At 43.1% G+C, this 23,149-nt stretch overlaps 1 protein-coding gene across 2 annotated transcripts; it reads right to left on the minus strand.

Annotated features, from left to right (window-relative positions):
• Window positions 1-1,074: 1,074 nt before the first annotated feature.
• LOC143356016 (venom dipeptidyl peptidase 4) lies at window positions 1,075-21,560 on the minus strand. Of its 2 annotated transcripts, XM_076791313.1 has the most exons (14): window positions 21,402-21,560; window positions 16,671-16,966; window positions 13,920-13,977; window positions 10,377-10,618; window positions 8,721-8,795; window positions 8,499-8,551; window positions 8,064-8,260; window positions 7,571-7,740; window positions 6,608-6,702; window positions 5,442-5,902; window positions 4,826-5,108; window positions 4,172-4,366; window positions 3,655-3,815; window positions 1,075-2,721 (listed from the first exon to the last, which is right to left on the minus strand). In XM_076791313.1, exons 2-14 carry the CDS (start codon window positions 16,683-16,685, stop codon window positions 2,405-2,407), a joined length of 2,322 nt encoding a protein of 773 aa, XP_076647428.1. In that variant the 5' UTR covers window positions 16,686-16,966; window positions 21,402-21,560; the 3' UTR covers window positions 1,075-2,404. The 2 variants fall into 2 exon arrangements, with proteins under 2 accessions (XP_076647428.1, XP_076647427.1); XM_076791312.1 differs by lacking the exon at window positions 21,402-21,560 and having other exon boundaries at window positions 16,671-17,117.
• Between the last annotated feature and the right edge of the window lie 1,589 nt (window positions 21,561-23,149).

The raw sequence follows: 23,149 nt of genomic DNA on the forward strand, positions 1-23,149 counted from the left end.
AACTAGCCTAATAAAAATGCCGAAGCTAAAGGTACGCATTGCTTGAAAATTCCAGAATAGCAAAACCAGCTACGGTGAGCAAGAACGAAGCAATCCGCCGCACAAAAGGCGCAGGCTGGTTAGCAGAATAGCAAGTCAAAAAGTTATGTATTCCGAGCGCAATTAAGCGTGGAAAAATAAAATACCGCCCGGGAAACAGTGATTTAAGTGGAGAACGGGCAGGTAAACTTTCAGGAGAGCGAGTAAACAGGAAAATGAGGGAGCAACTTAATTAATGTCAAGATTGGAAAGCATAATAGGAGAGACACCGACCCGCAAAGAAAACTGAAAATAACCGGAGAATCGGAATACTAAATACAAAGTAGGAAAAGTTGGTTGAAGGAAGCCCAGAAAACAGGAGCAGAAAAATAAGATGGGAAAACAATGTGGGTGGTGAGCGAAGTGTTTTAGGTCAGCGAGCGCGTCGTCCCTGAAATTCGTACGTGGAAACAACAAATCTCGCGTGGCCGCTCGTGCGAATCGGTGATTAATTCGCCAGGGGGGAAGGGGGAGGGGTAGGTGGAGGGCTATGAAGTGCAATCGATGCGATATAACAAAAGGAACGGGATTCGTGTATCTCCCGGCCCTGCTTTTCCCTTCTTTGACGCTCGACGAGGGCTGTTGCCCCGTTGTTCCTTCATTTGTGATTCTATCTGCTCGCGGATTTTTCACGCGATTTCGCCGGCTCGCTCGGCCGTGTGATTATTCGGAAATCGCGCGGCCAATCATGGACTTTATATTGCACGGTGCTCCGGCTGATTGGACGTAAAAAATAAATAGGACGCGTCGCGTCCGGTGACCAACTCTATTTACACGAGTCGCGAGTCCCGGGTCTTGGTACCTGGCGGACCGAAAGCTAGAGGGTATCAACGTAATTAAACATTCATTGAGCAGTTGCACTTCAATTAAAATGCAATATGCTGTGTATCAATTTGCACTTGTCTGACCAAAATTTTGGAATTGCACGCACCAACTTCGATTTAAACCATTTTAAATTGTAGAGCTATTAATAGAATTCAACCTTCCCCCATGCATACGATGAGAGAAATTTATTTTTGAAGCTGTCTACGTGCTGATTAAATATACGTTGAGCAGTTGCACTGAAATAAAAATGTAATCAATTTGCACTTGTTAGACCAACATTTAACATACCAATTTCGATTTTAACGATCACAAATCATAGAACCGCTAACGAAATTCAACCTGCTCGTGCTTACAATAAGAGAATTTCAGTGTTTTTAATTAACATTCGTCGAGCAGTCACAGTGAAATTACGCTTTACAATGGTCAGTTGAGTGTGCCAATCGGTATCCAGTTTATTTTCGGAGCGGAGAGCTACATCCAGGCTGCTCCCAAAAATTCGTCCGAAGCGAAACAAAGTGATTTTAACAATCCGTTGCATCACGTTCTCCGAGAATGACAATATTCACTGCAGCAGTCACGCAGCGTGCAATGGAGCGCGTAAAAAGAAACAATCGGGAGTTATTGTGAATGCACAATGCGTTTCAATGTGATCCCCGAATAGTTCGAGGGTGCACGATCCGGAATTTTTTATTGTCGAACGGGACAAGGTATCTTTACAAAACTCTGCAGGTTTGTTCATACATGCTTACACTATGCTCCTGAATATTTATAGGTCGATATTACCTAAAATGGAAAAACTAAAAATCGGAGAAGTAGACCTTTCCACTGGAACGTATCGCTTCATGCTCTACGAACAGAGTCAGGAATTAAATGAATAACTATTGCAATTTTAATGGTGATCGGCTATAAAAATTGAGGAATATAGTCTAAACGTATGTCAATAACCTTGGCAAGTTTTAACAAAATATGTTATACGGTTCACTGAAAAAAATTCTCAAATTGTACCTTCCAAACAAGTCAAAAATTTAAAATCCTTAAGAAACTGACAGCCATTTCAGCGTCTACGAAAATTTCAAAAAAAAATCATTGCATACCTGAAACTAATTCTTAAACCTCGACAAAGGATTGTATTAAGTATGTAAACGTGGATCAATTCTTCTACGTGTCTTAGAAATTTACCAGCTCTGCATTCGTCGATTCTGAAGCTGGTCGAGCAGAGACTAGGATCGTCTCTGGCCAAATCCTAGGATCATCGAAATAGCAGAGGTTCAAGGTGGCCGACATCGAAGAGAATTAGCGATTGTCATTTAGCACAGCATAGTAGTGGCCCGTGACGGTGTCACGAGGCGTTTCGCGACAGTTTTGTCGGCGAGGAACGAGTTTCGCGCGGGCGACGCTCGGATTAGGCGATCGAGCGACGGCCACGGACTTAAGCGAACGGGTCCAGGAGAGGCGTCGCGACGCGGTGGGTCGCCGGTCACTAATCCAGATGGGATTCGGGTCAGTGAGCGTGCGAGTATCCCAGGCAATTGCTCCAAAATCGGTCCATGGTGTGGTAAAGGTGAGGAGAGACCCCGATCAGCCCGTGCGCCTCGTCCGTGTAGCTCTGCTGCCGGAACATGATGTCCTTGTCGACCAGAGCCTTGTTCAGGGCCATGGCTTGCTGGTAGTGGACGTTGTCATCCCCGGTCCCGTGTATCAACATGTACTTTTTGCCGCGAATACCCTCCACCCTTCTGGTCACATCGGTGCGGTTGTACCCACCCAGGTTGTCGTCAGGCGTCGGCAGACCCATGAACCTCTCCGTGTAAATCGAGTCTGCGAAAATCATCAGAAACTGGTCATTGTGCTCCGAGTTTAAGTCTACCCGATGTACCATGCCCCATTGTTGGATGCAAGCTGAGTCATTCGGAGGTAAAAATCAATTACGCCACTCCACAAAGTTAGAGGATCGCTAACAAAGGTACCCCGGTGACTGATACACACCGATTTTAATGGAACTTTGCACTAATGTTCGTTACACCTACCTAAGAGTTTACCCGTATCCCGTTCGTGCTCGTTTTTTACTTTAAGGGAGAAATCTGCCCTTTCATCCAAACCGACCCTCCTACTTGAGTGCTTATAAATCGGAAACGACAAAAGATATTAAACAATGTTTTAAGTGAATGTTATATCGATTTTTAGGACCCATAAACCTATGCGAACATTTTTTTGGAAAAATCATTTTTTGTTTTTTTAAAAAAATTTTTTTCCATTTTTTGAAGAAATTTCTTGCACAGATTTATAGACCTATAAATACGATAGAACTTTTACTTCAAACATTTTTTGATATCTTTTGTCATTTGAAATTTATGGGCGCTTACGTGTAAGGGTGGGTTCGGATAAAAGGGTTGATTTCTTCCTTGAAGCAAAAATGGGGCATGAAGGAAATACGGGTAAATTCTTAGGTAGATGTAATGAACATTTGTGCAAAGTTTCATAAAAATTAGCGTTTGATTTGAAAAATTATTGATGATAGATGAGTGTCTAGATGATTCCTTGGAGTTTAACAAATGTCTTTTTGCGTTTGACTTGGTGTCATCTTGTAAACGGAAGTCTTCTCTCTATAATGGCCTCTCAGAAATTGATCTACCATTTTCTATCGTGGTCTTATGAGCCATGATCAATGTTAGATAAAGTAATTGTGTTATCTCCTTCTATATTAAATTATCAAAATTGTTATGTAGTTTTGGATAAATTCTATATAACTACCATAATAAATCCAGGAAGAGACAGGTGCCACCGATATGCCACACTTGAAGACCGAGTCCTTGTCAGTGGCCAACGTCATGGCCGTTGCGAACCCACCATAGCTCCAACCCCAAATGGCGGTTCTGTTCGCATCGATCCAGGGGTATGTCTGTTGCAAATACCTGAAAATTATCAAACAGAACATTAAATCTCAAGGAAATTATTTCAGCAAAATCTGAGAACCAAAAACTATTTCACAATTGTAGTCGAGCTGGTAATAAAATGGAAGGGAAAATCATGTAAACGCAAAATCTGTTCAGCTGTTCATCCCAGCACTAAACCCACTGCACCGAGTGCAGAATTATAATCCGGACAGTCGGGTACACACGTGTCTTTACCCGTCCCAGACCATGAAACTCGATTCGAAGCAAGTTCAAGCCCACCTGGGGCCACGTCAGCAAATACATGGTGGTTTCCGTCCAAAAACGGCGGAACCACCGTTGACCGAGCAACTTGGCAAAAACCAGCAACTACCTACCGGGTGACAGCGATCTGGTCTTCGATCTCCACGGTGCCGATACGGCGATAGATCTCGAACAGCATCTTGCTTCCTTTATATGCGGACCCGCGGCCGTCGATATGACCATAAATGACGCTCCTGTTGGTCACCATGTACGACTCGAACCCATTGGTGTTCTGCTCGGTGATTCTTACGGTGTTCGGGCCTGAGTACCTGCGGGAATGTCGCGGAACGTAAAGAACGGCGTGTAAAAAAGCGAGGGACGCCGGTTGATTCACGGTTTTATCGATCGTTTCGTTTCACGGGCCACTAAAATTCTCGCCTTAAATTCTTTTCCCGTTCTCATGCCTCGTTGAAATCACTGTGTCTAACATCTGCTTCGCGTTGGCAGTCTGCACAGGAATTTGTAGACAGGGGAAAGCAAGATTTTTCTATAGTTGTAATAATCGTTTAACTTCCTTCTATGACTCTTCTGTTGAGACTTAAAGCACTGATGATCAGAATGATTCTTTTCCATAATTACGTTTTTTACAATTACACTGCGAATTTTATGCATTCGCGATAAAACTGACAACTCACGATAAACTTGACTTCTTACAATTGACCTGGAGAATTTTTATCCATCCTCGACTGTTGCATGCTTACGAATGGTAATAATTAAGGGCAACTCACACGTTGATGAGCAGAGGGTACGACTTCTTCTGGTCGAAGTCGGGAGGCAGGTACAGCCTAACCTTGCTGTCGTAGCCGTTCACCCTGACGTCTAAATTCTTGATACGTGGGTGGCTACGACCGGCCAATTTTCGTCTGAGAGATCGGTTCTCCTCCCACGAGTAGAGCGGGTTTTGATAAGAGTCGAAGATCACGACGAACGGGGGGTTAGGCCCGGTGCAAGCCAGCGCGTAGTATGAGGCCTTGGCTGAGAAATAGGGGAACACGTAGGTGCAGACGTTGCCTGTGAACGGTACCAAAGAAACCATACTTAATTCACGTTCTCAACATCTCCGGTAAAGCTGACGAATTCCAACTGAACACCTAAAACTAGATGCCATTTTTAGACAATGTTTTTGGGTGTTCCATATTATTAAGGTACCATTTTTCGACAATTTCTTGAACGTTTGATATTAGACAACACTTTTATATAATTCTTAGGGTGTTCCATATTATTAGTGTACCATTTTTGGGGTGTTTCATACGAGGTACTATTTCTAGGCAATTTGTTTTAGTGTCCCATTGGCAGGTATTTAATTTTTCGGCGAGCAGCCAGGAAATGATCCATGGTACTGACCTTCAGGTGTAATAATGTTGCAAGAGACGCAAGTGGGTAGCTCGCTGCCGTCCAAAGGCACCGAATACATGTTCCTCTGGGACGGTTGACCGACCCCGGTGGCAATATAGTAAAGGATCTCCCTGGTGTGATCCACAGCGACGATGCTGATCACTTCAGAGGCGCTCGGGGTTAAATCCTTCAGCCTGATCAATTGACCGAACCTGTACTCGTAGAGGATCGCGTGGACGAACCGACCAGCCGGCGTCTCCTCGTTCTGCAGTTCCAAAATGACCGCGTATCGATTGTGGTAAACCGGGGGATGTACTCGCAACCAACCCTTGGTTTCCACTTTGTAGAGGAGGTCTTCCCCGTTGCCAGCGGTGTCGTAGCGCACTAGAATGGACCTGTTCTGTACCCGGTTCGTCCAGGTCGCCACCACGTGTGTACCCCACCAGTTCACCGTGTACAGAACGTTCTCTCTATGGAAAATTATGTGTCAGTGTCTCTGAAAACTTGGAAGACGAATCTCTCGTGTTCTTCGAGGTTTTCGATTGCTATTGGATTCCGGACACTCGACTCTGGCTGCCTTCTTATGAGATCGTCTTTGGTCCCACCTGACGGCTCCTAACGAGGCAGTATTGACTATTATAATCAATATACTAAGTTTCAAGAATTTGTGTTCCCATTTTTTTTTTTTTTTATGAAACGTTCAGACTAATTTTTGTCACATATAGAACGCTCTATTAAGCTCTGCCTCGTTATAAGCTAGTAGATGGTCCAACTTAGAGCGAGAACAAAATTTTATCCACAACTGCCTCGTTATAAGCTCGACCCAAGTCAATACAATACTAGTTCCCAGGAATTTCTACTATTGCAGCTCATGAGATAGATTAAAATCGATCGATAATTGACACGAAAAAATGTAAAATTGGTCTGCGTCTTTATAGACACATTTAATTGAAACAGAAAAGAAAAGTCATTCTAGAGAATTATAAGAGTATCAGAGTCTAAGCTCCGGTGTTAAGAATATCCGTCGCAGTCAATAATCGCTGATGATAAGATATCGGAGAACCAGGCGACTAGTATTACGCGGTGCACGCCAGAGTCGGCCCTGTTTGTTCAAAATCATGCTAATCTGACCCGACAGCCGTAATCATGACAGCGAAGGCATCGAGGATACTTACTCGTCGACGATGGGTGACTGGAGATTAACCAATTTGGAGGACGGATTATCCAAATCAACGACGTTCAGGGTTACAATTGGATTTGGACTGCCCGCCTGAAAAGCCACCGTAACTGATTCGAGCGTATTGTTGCTTGCACGTCGGAGATAGCGGACGAAAGAAGAGAGGATCGCGGAGAATTCTCAACGATCGAGAGAAAGGAAGTTAATTCTCCTTAACGTTCATCGGACACGGGATACAGCCGCCGCACCGGTGAGAAAAACCGGGGGGTTAAATGCGAGATAACCCTTTCATCCCCTTTTAAAGCCGGCAACGAGACCGGTCGACTGTACTGAGCTTCCTAATCTGTTCAACCCGCGACGAATGTCTCCGTCGGTCGACAAATTGGCCAAAGGGATGACACGATTGTCTAATCGTGAAATCCCCCTTCTCTCTTTGCGTGCTCCGGAATTTACGCTAGTCAGACTTCATACAATTTTTATCGTAATTTGTGCATTCGAAAATTTCTGATTCAAACAATTTTATTATTTCAGTAACTGCGAAAGAAGAAATTAGGGACTAGCCCGTCTCGATCTAAAATTGCAATAAATCCCGCGAATCATCGGACAAAAGTTTCGTACGTTGATGCATAAAATCGTAAATATCTCAGAACAAGAATTATTGGACATGCACCGTTTTCGTACAAAACGGATCATATATTACGTGCCCCTTGTCCGACGGACGAAAGATTAAACCCGACAGAATTATTGCATTCCCGCGAGTCAGGATTAATCGACTTTTAACCTAGTTCGGTTCGGTTCCTTAAGTTTAGCTGAAATTTTATTGATAAATGTCGGGACTCCCCAATTTGGGAAGATTGATCTTAAGAATTATTTAGATATTCTGTGATCATCTGTGCTGCTTCGGATACGATCAACTTTTGATGAGTCGGCGGGTGGCAAATGATAAATTGATTAAACTCACCTTCGGATACTTGATCTTCACTTCCGTGGGATATTGATCCTTCATGGCACCTGGTTTCCCATAATACAGAATGGCCATATCTTTCACCTTGGTGTCGTTGTAGGTCGCAAAAGCAAGGTGACGGCCATCCGGGGAGAACCAGAGAGCCACCGCCGAGGACAGCACTTCCTCTGCAAATGTGTACGTAGATCTTGGTCATTCTGATGATCTATAACGACTCCTGTGTCTCATTAACGCGGTGACTGCCACAGACTACCCGAGCAAGCTTTTACTTCCCCCAAGGAACCATGAAATCGATTCTATGGTGCATGTGATTCAAACTATTACTTATTATAGGTGACACATAAAATAGAAAAAACGTCAAATGAGTTTAATACTACCGGCACATTATTTACGACCTATTAAAATTACTAAGCGAAGAAATTAATTTCTACGTGACTATCTATGAATATTGTAAGCCTCGAGCCAAATTTATTTTTATTAATCTTCTCACCTTCGTAGACCCAATCGGGCACGCCATGGAAAACAACATCAGGCACGCCGGTGAACGTCAATCGTCGAGTCCGACTGTTCTGACCGGTGAACTCTTGGTAATAAATATCGTTGTCCAGAATGTAAACCAACGCGTTCTTCGTCGTCGACCACTTCGCAAGCGGTATTTGTTGTCCACCCGCAATTTTCGTGTAAGTCCTACAGACAAGGTCTCGATTTGAACTAGATCGGCACGGAACGGATCGACGAGATCGTTCCCGATCGCAACGGTCCCCGACACTTTTGTGCACACAATGGTTAACGAGCGTACACGGAAAACAGCGTGGCGAACGTTAATTTTGTCGTCGTCGCGACAGAAACGTCGGATCGTTTCGTAATTCGGCTTATCGGCGCATCGTTAAAGTTATCGTGCAAACGCGAGCCAGAGAACACTCACCCGTGTTTCCTGTCGTACACGTCGAACCTTTGATGCCTCGAGTGCCTGAAGCCCTGCAAAAAGTAGCGTATGTCGTATTGAAGCATTTTTCGATGTGCTAAAATTGCATGTGATTTAATTGCAGTTTGAGTTTTTCGTTGAATCGCGTTTGTAAAATCTGAGTGCAATATGTGAATATATAGTACGCAATCCGTAGCATTATAAGTAATATTGGACACTTACAGGTTTGAAATCGTAGCTGATGAGGATGTACGTGTCGTCATGCGAAAATGTCATCAGAGGATTCTCGTAACGGCTCTAAAAATTTAAAATTGAATTATTATTATTAGAAGACTGCGGATTTTGTGCATTTATGACAAGAATAGGCAGATTCTAAAAATCTCTAGGAATCTAAAAATATTATATTATATTTCATTATTTTGGACTTATTAAAATGATTCAGAAGAGGAATAGATTTATATGCAGTTGCTGTATGTTGCAACGAATGCAGACAATTTTTATTGCAATTATTTCGCATCTGTTGGCAAAGCCAAGCATCTTTCGTCATTGCCACGTGTATAAAATAAATAAGTATAGCGACTACGGAGGATTATAAACATTCGCGGCTCCAGATGCTATCGGAATACCGAGGCGTAACAGGAACGATCCATACCGTTGATAAAATAGATTGTGGATGTGGTATGCGTGGCGTCGTGATAAATCATCTGGATCGACAGTGTCGATCGATAGCGTAATAACTCGTTGATAACCGAGACCGCAGCTCTATTTTTCTACGTCACGTAAGGTGGAGGTGTACATTGAATCGATTCGGACATTAAAAAATATTCTAGACAATTCATCATTTAAAAATTCATAAAATATTGTACAGACTGCAAAATGAATGAGCTAATGCATTTAATCAAATACAGTAAAATATAAACCATAATGGAGGTTTCAGAATTCTTTCACAGAACGAATACCATCAATTACTAATTAACAGACTGCGAATTTTTATGCAAATTTCCATTTGTGTAATTAATCGTATGTAGAAAAGACCGCCCGAGGGGAAAATTCCCTTCAGCAAGGAAAATGTTTCTCACAGTAAAACTCGCTAAAAAAATTAAAAAATTCTGTCGATACGTATATTTTAACGTGTTTAACAATACCCGCTCACGACACAAAGAACCATGGCCCACTAATTAATTTTAATTACTGAAACAAAGGTTTCGAACTAAAGAAAATGCCACAGGGTAATAATTGCGATAGCATAACAATTTATATATAGGCAAGCCAGTTCGCTGAAAAATAAAGAGATCGAGGGGTGAGCGAGACTATTTCCGGTGCTAATTGATGTGATTTCAGTCGACGTTTCGCACGAGCAAGACGCGGACGATTCGCGGCCTGGGCAAATTAAGCGGAGGGTAACGTGTCGCTTGAATCAATATCGTTTGTTGGTTCGCGCCTTGAAAGTGGACCGTGTAATTCACCGCCGAGGAGTCGGACAGTGCAGAGAATTTCCATACGATTAATTAAACACGCCTTTGCTGTTTGTTACGCGCCGGTTCCGGCGGAAACAGACGGGCCCGGCTGGGAGCTCGACTAAAACTCGAAACTTCGTTCAAAAATTAAACACACCCAATTAAAACTCGCTGTGAGCTCTTTGAAAATTTACACCATTTTCCCACATTTTTTACCGTGTCTTCATTTTAAGGGTTAAATTTTCTGGTAAGTTTTAAGCGCATCGCCATCGGCAAGAGTTTGTTAGATCGTTCCGAAGTTGAAAGCTTGCCGATCCGCAATTCACTCTCCGCCGATCTGTCTCCTTTTTCCCCCGAAACTCGATTCGGCTCGGATCGATGGTGCACCCTTTCTCTAGGAAAGCTCGATTCGTTGCCTTACCAGGATCGACGAGTCCACGAAGGTTCGGCTGATCCCTGACGGCACGTCGAACACACGTACGTCGCCGGTATAGTTATCGGTATAAAGGATGTCCGTGTCCGTTTGCCAGGTGCCGTTGAAGCCGATCGCGCGGAAACTTAGGTCGTAAGTCTCCTCCAGATTGAACGGCACGGCCAGGTTGCCATGATCGTCCTCCGAGGTGGGCTCGTATCGGCGAAAATCTTTGTCGATCACTCGCGGTACTGTAACACGACGATTTTTGTAAAAACCCGTGCCGATTCGGCACCGACAAATTGGACTGGGAACCAGTCGGACGTCGAAAACAAGAGGCGAAAGTTTTCCAAGACTGGAAAACACAACAGGGACGCGTGATTCTCGCAGGAATTGCAATGGCGACCGGAAGCCATCGCCGGACTGCGGATCTCCATGCGAAATAAACATTTTCCGCATGATTTGCAAGGTACTGGAACAAAATACAATTTTATTCCTTCCATTAATCATTTTAATAAACCGATGATAATCCCATTTGTCTTTATATCATTTAAATGTTAAAATAAAAATAAAATCCGCAGTCTAGTCATCGCTACCTTGATAAATTAGGCTGTGGACCTTTGTGCACATTCTAAATGTCATGGTTTATTTTATGAAGATCAAGTTGAATTTATCAATTAGGAAATTCCTTACAGCGAGCAAAGAGCAGAGGTGTCATTAATATTTGTCACCACACATATGTTTTCTTGTATTTTAAAACAGATCTCCATGCAGATGTCCATTGACAATGTTAGGTTTGTTGGAAAATTTTCGACGTTCTGTAAATTTAATTTTGCACACTTCACTGCGAGTGCAAACCTATTGGTTATATTTTCTTGAACGATGCTTTATATTCGCTTGGAAATATCACGAAACCGCACTGAGTCAATTTACATATCCTAGTGCTGACAAAGCTTCCGAGATACCTTGGAATTGTGCTTTCTACCCTCAAACTCGAATTTCTGCAGAGCAGCTTGCTTCTTGGAACATATTTTTATCTCCACTAATTTTGTAAATGTATTTTGTGCTTTTAGCTCTTAAACTTGGATTTCTTCACAGCATCTTGCACTTTAGGGTACCTTTATCCCCAATAGTTACCCCTGTAGGTGTTTTTAAAATATACTGTCAACCCTTATACCTGAACTTCCCTACCTATTACGGTAATTTACAAATTACAGCGTATTCTTACCTTCAATAATTTTCTATATACCTTGATTATGCTTTAACCCGCTAAATTTAAATTTCCACAAAATAGTCTGCAATTTAGATTCTATTAATTTTCTAAATACCCTACACTGTGCTTTCAACCCTTAAACTTGAATTTCCGTAACTATTAGGACGATTTGCATTGAAGATGATTTTCTAAATTTTCATTCGAGCCCCAAAATTCGAAATCCCCTAAGTACAATGCGATTTAGACCCTCTAATAATTTTCTAAATATCGCGAATTATGCTTTCAACCCTTAAACATGAATTCCCGCAACAATTACAGTAATTTGCAATTTAGAGGATATTTTTACATGCAATCATTCTTGAAACATCTTCAAACTCTGCTTCTCAGTCCCTGAATTTCCTTAGTTATGTAGTAAACATACACTCGTCTTATTTTTAATTTTCTCAATTCGCCAGGAACAAACGAGAAATCCCAAGTAGTCTCGAGCCGTCTTTTGTGCCATTTTATCATTTTCGGTGCGAAACCACGAGCCACAAAGGAATTCCCGCGAATTTTTTCTGGTCTCCAAGGCTTCGGTCTCGTTAACGACGTTGTTTCGCACGCTCCGAGGGGCAGGTTTGTTCTTCGTTTCGCGTTTATCGCGAAGTCAAGTTGCAAGTTGGAAAGAAAAACGGGAGCCCGGGATACGTGTATTCGGCACGTGACGACTGGCGGCCGCTTTGAAATCGAGGTTTTATGTAAATCAGCGGGACGAGAGATGCGCCGCGTAAAGATTAATTAAGTGTCGTTGTTGCGGGCGCGCGAACCGGGAAGAATTTCCGAAATTTCATTACCGAAACGAAGAGTAACTCTGTTGCGCAGCCCGTCGGCGATACTCTTATCCTTCTTGTTGCCGGTGTTTCGCGGTTTCCGCGGTTTTCGGTCCACCGCTGCCGATTATTTCCCCCGTTTGCGATAAGATTAATATCGTTCGACTGCTCCCGAAAGCTATTTCGCGCTGCGCTTTATCGTCGACAACTTTCGAAAAATTTCAACGCCTTCTCGATAGAAAACGAGTTTTCCAGCAATTTTAATATTGTGCTGAGATTTGCTTCCTTCGACTTGTTCTAAAATCATTTTTTTTTTCACTTAAAGGCAAGAGATACTGAATTTCTGTTCTACAATAGTATGTATCAATTCTGCGGTATTGGAATACATACTATGTAAATTATTAAAATAGAATTCGAATTTTTATGTCGATGGTCTCTACCGGTTCTAAAATTACTTTTCACGCGTGACGGCTAAAGGTACTGCATAAATTTCAATTCTATAATATTATACATTAATACTACAATATTATAATTTATGCAATGTACAGTACTACAATAGACATCGAATTTTGGTGTCAATAATTCTTCCACTGTGAGGAGATTAATATCTTGATACTGTTTCGAAGATTAGTTTGTAGAGTACTTTATCGTCAACAATTGTCTAGATTTTTATCCAAAAATGTTAATCCTCTTTCTAACAAGGACATTATGCAACATCACCAATTTAATTCTGTTTCTCTCGTATCTATACTCTTGTCACGATAAAATCGTATCTACACTTTTCTTGTTACGATCAAATCGGTACAGTATATTTCAATTGGTTTCAAAATGATTAGTCATTCCTACGGTCCAGTTATTAGGTGAATTTCAATTTTTCCACGGTAAAAATCCAATTTCCGTGATAATGGAATCGTGAAAATAGAAATGTTTACTCGTTTACTGTCTCTTCTAATCTAGAGGTCCAAGCAACTGGAAGTGCAGAGCGTACGCGAACGGGTTAGCCGAAAACATTACCGTAAAACATGCCGCAGAGTCTCCAAAGAGCTTTCTCCACCGGCGAAGTACTAAAACCGTTAATTAAACCTCGTTCGATCAAATCAGCGAGAACGATGTTGAAACCAGCCTCGACCTAACCGGTTCACCCTGGACCGCATTATTCGCTAACCGGCAGAAGCCTATTAGCGCGCCGATGATCGCATCAAGATCATCTCTCGTTCCCGCGTTTTTCTGGTACAAAGCGGACCTTATTGCATCGATCCTGCGAAGGATTGTAAGAGAGAAGGAGCCTGGGTCCCGGGACAAATAACGCGAATCGTCGAAGAGCATTAGCCTGCCTCCGGATCCGAAGGCATCCGAGTGTTCCAGACAATGTCCGGTCCCTAAGCAGCTTACTCGAAGCGCGATTATCCCGTGGGAGTGTGTCGGAGAGGGAAAGAAGAAGATAGATAGAGAGAGAGAAGGGGAGGAGGGGATGAAGATAGTCCGAGGGACAGATAGACGGACAGATACGGAGCAAGTGGGTGGACTTACCGGATTTCCCGGCGACGAGGACTGCCAAGGATCCCTGCAGCAGCAGCAGCTGTAGCACCTGGAAAAAAAGATTTCGTTTCCTGTGAGACTGGCCCCGTAAAAAATCCTCACCGTGCCTGGAATTCCTCGGAAACCCTCGGAATTCCTCAGCCTTTCGGCGCGGATGTTGTCTACGGAGGTGGCGACAAGGGGGAGTGGGAAAAACGCAACGGGACGCGTTCCATCAGCCGGAAGGACACGTGCCGGGCATAAAAGTTTCTCCGGCCGGGGGTGCTGGTATAATTTCGCGAGGCGCGACCCGGCGAAATCCGCGGAATTTCACGAGGAAAATTGCCGGCGACCCACGGCCAGGCTCGTTAAGCTTGCACCCGGCTTGGGAAATCACCGCGTGCCTACTGAAACTTTCCGGCCCGCCTTTAATGGTCCACGACCGGGGGCCGACGAGGGGACAAGTCGTCGCCAAAGAATAGGGGACAGGGAGTCGCTCGTCGGAAGCTCTTCCGTCCTTAAGTTGCGAACTCTTCAGCTTCTGCCGAGACGACTCGCTGGCTTATGAATCCCAGATCGAGGGACAGCCGAGGGACGAACGAAGAGTGCTTCCTCGGTACTTGCTGCCGTTCACGAAACAATTATGGCAAATGGTGTTTAGGTTCTTGTTCTGATGAATTAATCGAAATAGCAAAGAAGGTTGTTCACCTGCGAGAAGCGGGCCCGTTTTACGTTCAATGATACGGGATAATGCAATTTGTGAATTATTTTGGAATCATGGGACAGCAATGAGAAACACGATTTTAAAAACTGGAGACAGTGAAACACAATGGAATTGCAATCTCCGAACGGGATTTCAATTTTTTACACGACACCGTGACCGGTTTTGGAAACGACAGGGCTCGTCGCAGAATGAGTTTGTCAGCAAAAGTGTCTCGCGAATGATGCACGTTAGCAAAATTCGGAGCGGGTCAGGTTATTCGAAGCGTGGTCGAACTGCTCGACCGACTTCCTATTCGGAACTGTATCGGATAGACATAGTTAATTATGTTGATTTCTTTCTTATTGAATTCGGAAGCTTGACGAGAATTTTTTTATTTTCACCACATATATTGAAAACGCAAGTTAAAACGAAAACAAGAAAATTCCTCCAATTCTATTTTATCAATTTACAATTTCTCAAGGAACACCAGTCACTCAAGATATTTTCGATTTGCCACATTTTAAATAGACTATAGGTTAGAAATCGAGCAACGAGCCAGAAGACGTTCCAAAATATCCGAGCGCTCCTCGGCCGGCAATTTTCTATCCGCACCGTTGCGAAATTTCGGAAAACGATCCGAAACTTGGCCAGAGTCATTAGCAGGGTCAGCGGCGGGAGGATACAGGAAACTATTGCGAGCTCGCACGAACAATTACAACCCACCGTTCTCGATTTACCGGCGCTTTTTCTCTCCGTCGCGTCGTATTTCCGCGTTTCTTCGCCAGGGGTGAACGGGGGTTGCATCGTCGACGATAAATCGAGACGGTTCTGGGGGGGGGGGGGCCTTCGAAAACTTTTCCATTGACGAAACGAAAAGGGCTCCGGGAAAGTTATCGAATCGATACGTCAAAGCCGTTCGCCACCCTCTTGCCCCCTCGCCTCGCCCGTTTAAAGCCCCGCTTTTAAACCAACCCCCCCGCTCCCCATCACGGATTTTGTCGAAACGGAACTGCGGCGCGAGAGGAAGTCGATCCCTCGAGAGACAAAACGAAAGAAAGGCGAGCCGAACGAGCCTCGACGATTATCGTCGCCGTAATTTCACGTTTTAACGCCGCCCGTTTCTTTTTGTTGTTGCATCACGCGTGACCGTAAACCGTGCCCTCTACGTGACGAACCGACCAGATAAATTATCGCTTCATGGAAATTGGCGAAACAGGTTCGGGAAATCGGCGTTCTATTGAGCCTCACGTGTCGGGAAAAGTTGCCCCGGATTTCTTCGCTTCCAAATTTTAGATTGAAAACTGTAGACTGCTCCAAAACGGCGAATTTGTTTATGGCCATGTCGTTTTTCAAGCTATTTTTAGAGAATTTCTAAACCTATCTTATCTCGTTATGTAGTTTTCTGTGTTTGAAGAAAAGCAATAATCGAGCGATGAATGGTTCATTCATGCGCACCTGCAAGGAAATTTATCATGATCGCTTCGTCTCTAATCACACGATTTTTCTGAAATAGAACGTTCCTCTTTAATCAATCTGAAGTGAAAAATGATCATATTGATCTCTTGTTAGAGACAATTAAATACATGTACACTTCAGATATAGATATTCTACAAGATCAATGTTCAATAAAAAGCAATCTACTGCCACATTGTTCCTGCTGTTGTAATATGAAAAATGTTTGTTTTGACTGACACTGGAACAATTGTACAACTACTAAAATTAGAATAAAAATTTTCTAAAAATTTTCTATACTTTGTGTATATTCTACAGGGCCAATGTCCAAGAAAACAATCTACTTAATGTTCTTAATATTACAATACAAAAAACACTAGAGCAATTCCACAAGAACTGAACAAATAAAAATGATTTACTAAGAATTTATTAATGTATTATTATAATAGGACAGAAGACGTAAACCAATTTCGCAGAGCTCTCGCTATTAGTCCCGATAATCGATTACCCGATAGTGTTCAGCACGTGGCCCATCTTGGTATAATAAGACAAAGGGTTAATTTATTAGCGGCTTGCGTCGCCACCCCCGCAGGCTGAGGTTTACCTACCCCGATCGACGGCATGGCGGACACGTGACAGTTTCCAACGGAGAACGATTAGGTGAACGGGAGCTCCCCCGTTCAATGGCGATCGAGAGATCGTCGCGGCTCGATGGATCTCACAAGTGCGTCGGACACTGACTGATCCATCGCGTACTTTCCCGACGTGCTGGAAGTGGCAGGTGCTCCCACCTCCTTCGATAAACACGGGGCATACCCGTTGTGCATTATACTGTCTCTTCCTCCTTTCGGGATGTTTTGCTAATTCCGCAGACCCGAGAACCAGACGATATACCGGGTGGAACCTGCGCGCGAAAACCAAAGTTGGTGCGTCGAACCGGTCGCTGTAAGTTGTCTGCAAAGTCACCGGCACAGTCATCGAGACCACTGTTTTCCTTTGCGTTCACTTCGCAGTTTCCCTGTCCGATAACTGCTTTTGCGTTCGCGGTTGTCGGAACTGCATCGTTTGCAATCTGTCAGCGGAAGGAGTCGACTCTTTATACTTATTTTCTACAATTCCCTACAATCCTTTGCAAATTGTTCGTTCCAATTTTTTACGATCGGCTTTGGCGTTCCAAAGAGTTTTGGAGGGCATTTTCAAATCCACTATTCTCAAAAATGAAACCTTCGACGCAATTTTGTTAATTCTTAATTTTTTACATCTCTCTGGCCTCGTTTGTACCGCGAATTTTGACCCACGTTGTATAATCAATTATTTAACCCTACCTGAGTAATCTTAAATGTTGATGATCAAATATTTATATTTTATTCTGAGTTGAAAGAGTCCTCATTCACTACACAAGCCCCGCTAGTCGTTCTAAACAATTTTGGTGTCCACTATGATTATGACGGACCATCCATCTTGATATGCTAGCTCTAAAAAAAGCTACTTAATCGAACAAAATAACAAAACACAAATATCTCCGTGTAAGAATTCAGTTTCTCCTTCGGCGAAACGTAATACAAAGATTGTAAAATTGAAACGGTAATAATAAATAACAAGGTCATGTTGACTCTTAACTACATTCACTGGCTGACGGGCAACGTCGAAAGTCATTGCTTTCTTATCTCTTATCGCGTGTCCCGTGATTCCCCTTTTGTATAACTCTAATCCGTCGGCTGTTAACGCACGCAACAACCGAGCATGTGACAACCGATTAATGCACGTAATGCGAAAATAGTTTCTTAACCCCTTGCACCACGTCACATTTTACGATTACAGCGATTCGAACTTCTTTATCGATCATAATTTCCTGCAAGAAGAAAAAATGTATATCTATATTGTATGCCTATATAATAGAGTGACTACATATTATATTGATAACGACAAAATAGAATTTTTATTCGGTTCAAACAAGATTAATAACACTTATATTCAGTAGATACTGTTTGAAGTCTACGTCACGAGTCTGATACGCTTCACGATACAGGGTGTCCCAAAAGTTTTGTATTTCCTTGGAAGGGTTTTTCCCTTGCGAAAATGTTCTTCGCCAATCAGAGCGCGGCAACAGCGGACCGATTCCCGCTGGGAGACTGGCCCCGCTGAGCGTGGCGTTGTCATTGGCCGAGCCGGAATCGGTCCGCTGCAGCCGCGTTCTGATTGGTCCGCGTTTTTCATTAATAACTCCTTAACAATGCCGCGGAGAACATTTTCGCACAGGAAAAAGTTGCTTCAAATGACCTCGGGAATCACTCCTTTCAAGGAAGTACATTTTTGGGTCACCCTGTATAGTGCAAGGGGCTGAAAAGGCAAATGGCGTGGTTGAATAGGAGGAAGCTTGAGAAGAACCATCAATGAACAGATGATCGCTCTCAGTTTTTGCGTATTGTGTGTATGTAGTGCACATTGCGAGAGAATCTCCCGGGACAATACTACTAGCAACGCATCAGAGAAGTGATTAGACGATGAGAACGGTGGATAGGGACGAGCGACAGACTTTCGCGTGGGAGGTTTGTAGAATGTAGAGCGACGTGGATGGAGCACGGGGGTAAAATTCCGGTGAAAACTGAAACGGATTAACATCGGCCTGAATCCGTTCCAACCGCGATACCCGTCCACCCCGACACTTCACATTCTTTTCCCGTCGCCGGCTGTCACTAATAATCCTGATTCACGGGCGCGCGCTGTCAATAACTTTGTAAGCCGTCGAAATTCGTCGCTGTAAATCGCGGTTACCGAGCGACAGCGCTTCATCGTTGCGAACGGCGCAGCATCGGTTGCATTGACGATGACGTCGTAAGCGAATAACCGGCGCGTTCGATGCGACGAGATGCATCTGCAGTTTCGGTGTAATCCATTGCTGCGCGAATTTATTCCAATTAGTTCCTTGTCTTTATAAATTACGTGTTCACCAACGATGAAAATATCATATGGTTGCTGAAAATTAATTTTCTGATGGAAATGCTTGACGTTATCAATTTGATCGTACGCAAACAATGTGCTAATAGCTATACAAATTAATCCGTAGGCTCTTCTCCATACATTGCACATTCGATGTTGGTAGGTGAAATGATCATCGAACTGCGGACTTTATGCATCTATGATACAAAATGAGTAGAAGCAGTTTGAAGCAGTGGAAAGATTAAACGAATCAAAGAAATTATTCAAGATCGATAGAAATTATTCAAGAAACAGCTAAGTCACAAATTGATTGATTGCGATGATCACGAATTAATTTATACGACATCTAACGCGTCTCTTCAATAGGCTGCGGATGTCTGCGCGTTTCATTCTATTTACGTAACGTCACAGTAAAACCGACAGTTCGGGAAATAAAATTTTACTTTATCTTCTTTATAACAGTGTATAAAAATACGAATTTACGTGAACTGTCGCTATCTGCTTGCCGTGCATCGATAACACGTTACGCAACGGGGCACGAGGAATGTTAAAACAATTTTTGTTGCGTTTTATACGATAACGATTACACTAAAAATCACAAGACTTTACAACCTCATTCATTTAATATTCTTTCTCACAGTCGGTCACGACCGAACGCAGTCCCACTTTTAAACATTATTCCAGAAACATAAATCGGAATGACGTCTAACGGTATCACTATCACAACAAAGTTTAACATTAATTAATTCAACATAAATACAGGTTATCCCAGAAATGTTGTACTTCCTCGAAAGGGGTGATTCTTCAGGTAATTTGAAGTAACTTTTTCCTTTGCGAAAATGTTCTCCGCAGCTTCGTTAAGTAGCTATTCACGAAAAACATGGACCAATCAGAGCGCGGCAACAGCGGACCGATTGTCGCTCGGCGACAGGCCCCGCTGAGCGTGGCGTTGGCATTGGCCGCGCCGGAATCGGTCCGCTGTAGCCGCGTTCTGATTGGTCCGCGTTTTTCATTAATAATTCCTCAACAATGCCGAGAAGGACATTTTCGCAGAGGAAAAAGTTGCTTCAAATGACTTGAGGAATCAGCCCTTTCAAGGAAGTACAACCATTTTTGGGACACCCCGTACAAACGCGAACATCGGCAGTAACATCTTCAATCCCGCCCATAAACTCTTTTCGATCTCCGAAAAAAGTCACCGATGTGACTGGACCATCGATCCTCGGACCTTGCGCCGTTTTACGTCGTCGTAAAATCGGGCGTTCGCGCGAATTACCTTTTCGTAATAATTCCTCTATCAATTGGAAGATTGAACAAGGTCCGGATAGTTGGAAGCAAGCAAGCAAAACAGAGACATAAGCAGGCAATCGAGATCACGTTTATCACACCCGACGAAACGTGCCTCGCGTTAGTCGAACTTGCTTAATGCCGTTTGATTAGATCGTTGATGCTCGTCCCATTTTTCCCACCGTATCTCATCCACGGGTCGAGATACACGGACTAGCATACATACGTATACTCGACACGGGGATTAAGGTAATACGAAGCTTGCGGTGCCACGGAGATTAGTACTCGTGCCCCATCGCGGGATTCATTAGCGTGAATTGATGCACGTAAATATGTAGTAGCGAAGTTAGACTTAAACTCCCGCCGCCCCGATCGTGCCATGACGTCAAAAACTTCTTAGATTAATTGCTTTTAAATCCGGCCGTGTGGCCCTCTCTGTCGCGATTAGACACTTCAAAAAACGTATTCTCTATTTTTCCCTTTTCTACTTTTTTCCATTTCTTCGTCGCACTTTTTCTACCGAATTATTTTTGCAGTCCGAAGGAACTATGATAATAGCCTTTCTACCTTCCACTTTGTCCCTTGTATTTTCACATATTGGTTCCTTCTCGTTTACAGTTGAAAATGGTGTTAACTTTACACTTGAAAAATATTGCAGTCAAATTATATAAATTGTTTCCCCTTCCTTCTGTTTCTATACAATTTGGGATTAACATGATTAATCTATAGACTGCGGATCTTTATGCAAAATAAAAATGTTCTACCGGAACTGCAACAAACTGGAGTGAAATTGAAATTTATTTTCTTTCTTAATACCATTAATAGGTTGAAAATAATGTAACAGCATTTAAAAATTTTTCTAATGTTTTTACTGCTTTAAAAAACGCCTACCCATTTTAGTGATAAATGCATAAAATCCGCAGTCTATTAATCCACTAGAAAAAAATCAATATAAATTCTTCAACCATATACATACATCTCTTACGATTGCTTTCCAAAAATAATATGGAACAATGTTGAGCAGTCTTCGGAGTACCTCTCTTCCCGAAGAGAGAACATTACCTCCGATTATCGAAGTCACGTACCCGAATATTCGCAAAGATCGTACTCACACATGGTCGATTGTCCCCAACGTCTTTAGAATGCAATCGAACGAAGGAACGCGCCTCGGTTCCGCATAGTTGCCACCAATTATCGAGCACTATTTGTGTAACGGATACGCGGAGATACGAGGAACCGCGCGGAGATAGCGTTTATCCGCGTGCGGTCCGCTCCGAGGACGCATCCGCGTGACAAGAGTGATAAGTTGTCGGGTCAATGCCGAGTGAACAGCTCGGAGCCTTTGTCGTGCGAAGCTGAGGCGTGAACTGTTTTCCAGTTGCACACCGCGAGGCCTCGGTGCACCGTGTTCCGTGTGACAACAAGTGCGACAAGTGACAAGACCCGGAAGAGGGCCCGAAACGAGCCGATTATGCAGCCGGCCTCGACCAGCCTGATCCCAATCAGCCAATCTCCTTTCCAAGCCCAATGTTCTAGCATCCCGACCGCGTACTCGCATGCTGGAACATCATTGTGACGCTGAAATGTCAATTTCATTTTTGTTCGAGCGGTTTATACCGCTGCGCTGCGGCTGACGATCAATTGATGAATTTCCGGCAGCTTGGTTTTCGAATGTTTGCAGAAGACGCAGAAATTGAAAGTTGGTGATTTCGAGTTTGAAAGGCAGCGGATGGTTACTCGATGCCAGGATGATACGAGCTTAAGCTTCGAATGATTGAGGTCGAATGTTTGAACTTTGAAAGGTGCAAGCTGAATGAGTGCAGTTCGAGAAGTGGAAGATGAGACACGAACATTCAAACTCCGAACGGCAGAGTTTGGATGTTGCAAAGCGAGCTCGGGAAAAAGTAGATGTACAAGCCCCGAAACATGAATCCCGAAAGTTGGGAATTTAAACGTTTCGGTCGTGTACGTTTCGCATCCGGCACCGTAATTAGCGGAAGTTCAAATCGGGCGTTGGACGTACCTATTCATAACTACTTTGACAATTGATCGTATTTATAAATATTATATAAAGATAAGCTTTAAATGGCAATGCTGAGTGTTTAGAATCTGGAGAACATTAAAATTCTCATCATAACATTACAGATATGCTTGTCGCGGTCGGTGCATACTGAACAGGACGAGCAACAATTCATTTTTCTAATCTGTAGTGTCACCTGTCGCTGATAACGCAGGATATGATAACATTATCAGTGAATTAGGGGCACAGTATGCCACTGCATCGTTCGTTTTATGTTCCCACAGAATCTGCGAGATGGTAGCACCACCAAGTATGTTCTGGTGAATTTAATCTTCAAATTAGAAGTGGACAAAAAATAATTACTTAATGATAATATATAGTGGAGCTAATTTAAACCAAAATTTTAAAATGTGGCCCTGAATGATAGTCCACACTGCCAGCTGCTATTTACCTTTGTTGCTAGCCGTCACACTGTTTACCTTCATCACTGGCCAAATTAGTCCCCAATTATGGTCCTAATTATTCATATAAATTATTTATAACATTTACAAACTTAACTACAGATGATTCTTGCTGCCTTGGCCATAAGATACAATGTAAACATCGGCACGAATTATCTGCTCCAGAAAATATTTTAGCGCCATTCCGCGTAGTGGCAAAACGCTCAAACTGGTTAACAAAATTATCGACAGATGGTAAGTCTACGTTGAATAGGTGTAGATTTCTGTATTACGGAAGCCGGTAATATTTATTTTTTGTTTGCACACATACATTCGATTTGATTCCCAATACTACCACTCTGTGATACTACTTCAGAGAATAATTCTTCAACTGAGACAC

This window comes from Halictus rubicundus, chromosome 8 (assembly GCF_050948215.1).
Source record: "Halictus rubicundus isolate RS-2024b chromosome 8, iyHalRubi1_principal, whole genome shotgun sequence".
NCBI lineage: Eukaryota > Metazoa > Arthropoda > Insecta > Hymenoptera > Halictidae > Halictus > Halictus rubicundus.

Bases quoted from the DNA above. Each gene is read 5' to 3' on its own strand.
- LOC143356016 (XM_076791313.1), bottom strand. The intron at 8,261-8,498 runs GTGAGTGTTCTC...CCTTGTCTGTAG, and splicing joins GTGTACGACAGGAAACACGG to GACTTACACGAAAATTGCGG. The intron at 5,109-5,441 runs GTCAGTACCATG...TACCGTTCACAG, and splicing joins CAACATTATTACACCTGAAG to GCAACGTCTGCACCTACGTG.